Consider the following 4830-nt stretch of genomic DNA (forward strand, 5'->3'; position numbering starts at 1 on the left):
TGTATTCTTGGTTTCAAAGTCAGTACTTTTTTTCTAGCCCTAGAAAATAAATCTGTTTTTTTAACATGTATTTTTCCTATATCGATTTTGTTCCTCGTGGGGCACACTGTAGTATTTTTGCGAACATTTTTTATTATTCTATGCTTTTGGCCTGACGCTGCACAACGAAAATTGATAGGCGCTGATAAAATATTTCGATATTTTCAGGGACTGACGTTCTTCCTGTCGTACGCGATCCTCGCGGCGGTCTTGGGGATGTTGCAGTTTGGCTATAACACTGGAGTAATCAACGCACCGCAAGGTAACATTCAGAACTTCATGAAGGACGTCTACAAGAACAGATACGGGGTGGACGTCAACGACGACTATGTGAAGAAACTCTATTCGATAGCAGTATCTATATTCGCTATCGGAGGTATGCTAGGGGGATTTGGTGGTGGCATGGTGGCGAACAAATTCGGCAGGTAAGCGATACACTGATTGAGAAAAATAGGTTAGGTTAGATCAGGAAGTGCCAAGTGATAGAATATGAGAAAATAAAATAGTGTTTTACTATGAACACAGCGTCAGAGGGCATGAATTTTTAGATCAATTGTAGTTTATACCTTCGAAACGCAGCTGTCAGTTGTTTTTTATATATGTATGTATTTCTCTGAAATTGCAAGAAAACCTAAAACTTTAGGCTTAATCATTTTTTCCTAAATACAAAGTAAACAGATTTACAGGAATTATCAAATAAATTGTCTATCGCTAATAAAACAATGAATAAAAAGAAAATACACAAAATGTGTTAGAAAAATTCACGAAACTAGAGCTGCCACATATGCCTTGTAATGGAAACAATAATCTTTATAAATACTCATATATTTGGAATTAATAAAAAAAATAATAAACATTGCAGTTATCAAAAAATTTCAAAATATAGCAAGTACTTTTTTAAAGACAAGCTTGTTATAGTTTTACAATTTAATTTTGGCTTGGACTATGTCAATGTTATTTAGAGAACTAACTGAAGGAGGATATCCTAGCATAATTTCACTATTTTAGCAATAACTTGAAAACGAAACAAGATAACGACCTCCGATTTGTGTATTTGTTTTCCTTAATAAATGGTCTATTAAGCCATGAAAAAAAAACTAGACTGTTGCATTTGGTTTTTTTACTAAACGGAGATAATTACAAAACTTTTCTGGTTAGCGTCGTGCGCAGGAAAATAATATTTTTAGTCCCACATCATAAAAATAATTTTTATTAATAGTTCTCTAAAATAAGCCGTCATTTCTTGGAATCGATTAAGGCATTTAGAAGTTATGACAATTTAAAAATTTCAAGATGGCATCCTTTATACTGGCGTGCTATAGTAATAACAAAAAAAAGTTCAACAGAACTTATGAAAGGTTTAACAGTGTATCTAAAAAGTATATTTTCAACTTCGAAAAAACGACAATTTTCTGTAGCACTATAGCAGTAGTACCCTCTAGCGGTGAAGTTATAAAATATTTTAAATCAATTTCTTTTGGCCGTATTTGTTAATAGATTATTTACCCCATAACCGTAGCACGTAGTTTCCTATTAGCCGCTCCGTACTGTTAATGGATCACCCTGTATATTTAAAGTTTATAGTTTAGTTGAAAACGAAGGGTAGCAAGAAAATCATTTAAAGACAAAAATTAAATACAAGTAACTCGTACAAAATTTAAAAAATATGTAGGAAGATAGGTACTTGAAGAAATTGATGTATTCACAGAGAATGCATTGAAATTCTTAGTTTCCTCAAAAATCATGCAAAGGATTGAGAATTAACCATTTGAGTTTTCAATGTAATCATCATACTTTTCTTGAGAAATATACTTGTTTATATTTCAATATTTACCTTATATTAATATGAAAACTAGAGTTTTTGTATCTCAGTATAATAAGAAATTCACTACTTATTAATTTTTTCATATTTTCGTATTTCTCTGTTTTTAGAAAAGGAGGATTGCTGCTGAACAACGTATTGGGAATAAGCGGGGCGTGTTTAATGTGGTGTACAAAAATAGCCAATTCGTACGAGATGCTATTTTTTGGCAGATTTATTATAGGGGTCAATTGTGGTAAGTATTTTTCTTTGCTATTCGGTATAATTCAATACACTTTGTTAAAGAGGTTTATCGGGTACGGAGCTACGTCTAAAGTATAACGAAAGTTTCTGTAGATTCGCTAATGACTAAAGTAGTAAGCCTTTAGATTCGCCAACGTTGCACTTGGCTGGCGCGCTCGGCTCGGCATTTGCTCGCTCCCATTCGATCATTCTGTTTTTTTGGACACCTGCGAATTTCAAATAATACGCTACGTCGAGACCGCCGAGTTGCCGCTATCACGCATATGGAGGATAAGTTAGTCAACGACAGCAGTTTGAAGGAGAATTATTATAAATTATGTATCCTTAGATATCGGTTTCCTATTTATACAAGCTGCTGTGGAAACTGTTCATAAATTGTTGCGCATGCTAAGAGGAAAGACCAAAAAAATCTGCATTCTCATAAGACTCTATACTAAATCGTGAAAAATTATTTTATTAATATCTCGTCTCTTAGGTATCCAAACTAGTCACAATTTTTTTTTAGCACATGCCTACAGCTTTTTTTGATGTTGTAAGTGAAACTTCATTCTGCCCAGAATGCCAGGAACGGACTATGCCCAATGGTTAACAACCCAGAATTTTTACATAGATGACGATCGCAAACTGCCTGCATCATAAATAAGTTTCCTGAAGAATTTGCCAACGATACCCTCTCAGTTCAACTCGGTAAAATTAACAGTTTAAGAAATATTTGTGATTTTATGCCACAGTGCACATCGAGCGGCGCCTCCACCATTTTTTGTTTTTAATTTTAATTGGACATAATTGTTAGAACCGTACATATTTTTAAAAGAAAAGCCTAAAAATCTGACTGCCTGCTAATGTAATTTTCACTAACAAAATTTGACAAACACACTTTACACATAACACAAAACAGAAAAACAAAACAAGAATAAGTTAAAGTAAGTTAAGTATTCAACTCCAAATATCGATGTCCATTCAGACGTTTCTCTAAGAACGTATAGACCTATTAAATTGTTAGCTATTAATATATGGCTAGAAATAGTGGGTAATAATTTAATAAGTCCATACTTTTTTGAGGAAAGTTCTGAATGGACATCGATATTAGGAGTTCTTGAAAAATAATTTGCAGCAACTATTAGACGATGTTCTATTAGACATCCGAAGAAATGTTTGATTAATGCACGATGAGGCTTCTCCTCATTTCAATATTGATGTACGAAACAATATTAATGTACGAAATTATTTATCCATTGTGTTTAATAATATGTAAATGAATTGGGAGAGGAAGCTCAATTTCATGGCCACCACGTTATCCAGACTTTAACCCGATGGACTTCTTCCTGTGGGGATACCTGAAAAGTTTAGTGCACTCAACACCAGAATAGACAATGCTTGAATAACTGCAAAGAATTAATTTCCACTGTGATAATACACACACCATAGAAATGCTTTTTCGTGTACAAACAAATAATATTCGTAGACGTAGGAAGTGTGTTGAAAATGTATTTGATAGTGTTCTTTGTTTTAAATTATTTTTTTAACTTTAACTTATTATTTTGTTTTTCTATTTTGTATTATGTGTAAAGTGTGTTTGTCAAATTTTGTTAGTGAGAATTACATTAGCAGATAGTAAGATTTTAGAGGCTTCTATTTTAAAAATATGTACGGTTCTAACATAGTAGTCCAATTCAAAATTAAAAACAAAAAAATGATAGAGGCGCCGCTCAATGTGCTCTGTGACATAAAGTCACAAATATTTACTAAACTGTTAATTTTACCGAGTTGAACCAAGAGAGTGTTATCGTTGACAAATTCTTCAAGGAACTTATTAATACCGGGATACCCTGTATAGATGACACTATGAAAATGCACACTATTTGACATGATAAAAGGACTCGTTCACTCATGATGAATGTATCTTTTTTATTCAACTCGTAGTTTAGATGAAACATAAAATCATTCGTCTAAGATAAAATGGTAGATGATAATCGGTGTCAATTAGACAAGTTAAAAGATAATTATATTATAAGAAGAGGCATCAAGACTCTACATATACGAAACATTGTTTTACGAAAATATAAAATAAAAACTAACAGAGACTTTATCTTATAATCACAAAATTTGGACTTTTTCTNTGCATTCACGATAAAAGGACTCGTTCACTCATGATGAATGTATCTTTTTTATTTCAACTCTTGTTTAGCTGAAACATAAAATCATTCGTCTAAGATAAAATGGTAGATGATAATCGGTGTCAACTAGACAAGATAAAAGATAATTATATTATTAGAAAAGTCATCCAGACACTTCACATACTGACCATTAATGTACTTTAATGCTATGCAAAAACCATTTAATAAATTTTCTAAGAACGGGAATACTAAAGAAACTGGTTTCTTTTTGTTTTAATGAAACATTAATTACGAAAATATAAATAGAAATCAAGAGAGACTTTATCTTTTAATTGGCTTTACAAAATTTGCTGAAATTTTGGACTTATCTAATTCTTGTTACAAATTGTATGCTGCTTAATATAATAAACAATATTTACTTAAATAAAATAATAATATGCCAATCTATACGACAAATCTGATTGGCATTCCTTCAGTACCTGTTCATATACAGGCTGTTACAAATTGTCTTCTCACTACAGGGATCTCGAAAACGGTAAGAGGTACGAAGTAGCTTAATGGGGGCAAAGTTGCGTAATCTGGGGACCAACATTATACTAATAATAATAG

The 4830-nt window shown here is 32.2% G+C and overlaps 1 protein-coding gene across 1 annotated transcript; it reads left to right on the forward strand.

Annotated features, from left to right (window-relative positions):
* Positions 1-207: 207 nt before the first annotated feature.
* On the forward strand, positions 208-2096 carry LOC108916399 (glucose transporter type 1-like; the record flags this gene model as incomplete). The annotated part of the gene is made up of 2 exons (XM_018722644.1): positions 208-464; positions 1972-2096. Coding segments are annotated over 2 exons (382 nt in total), but the record flags the coding sequence as incomplete, so codon positions are not given.
* Positions 2097-4830: the final 2734 nt, after the last annotated feature.

The sequence above is a fragment of the Anoplophora glabripennis genome, unplaced genomic scaffold (assembly GCF_000390285.2).
Source record: "Anoplophora glabripennis isolate ALB-LARVAE unplaced genomic scaffold, Agla_2.0 scaffold3968, whole genome shotgun sequence".
In the NCBI taxonomy this organism is placed as follows: domain Eukaryota; kingdom Metazoa; phylum Arthropoda; class Insecta; order Coleoptera; family Cerambycidae; genus Anoplophora; species Anoplophora glabripennis.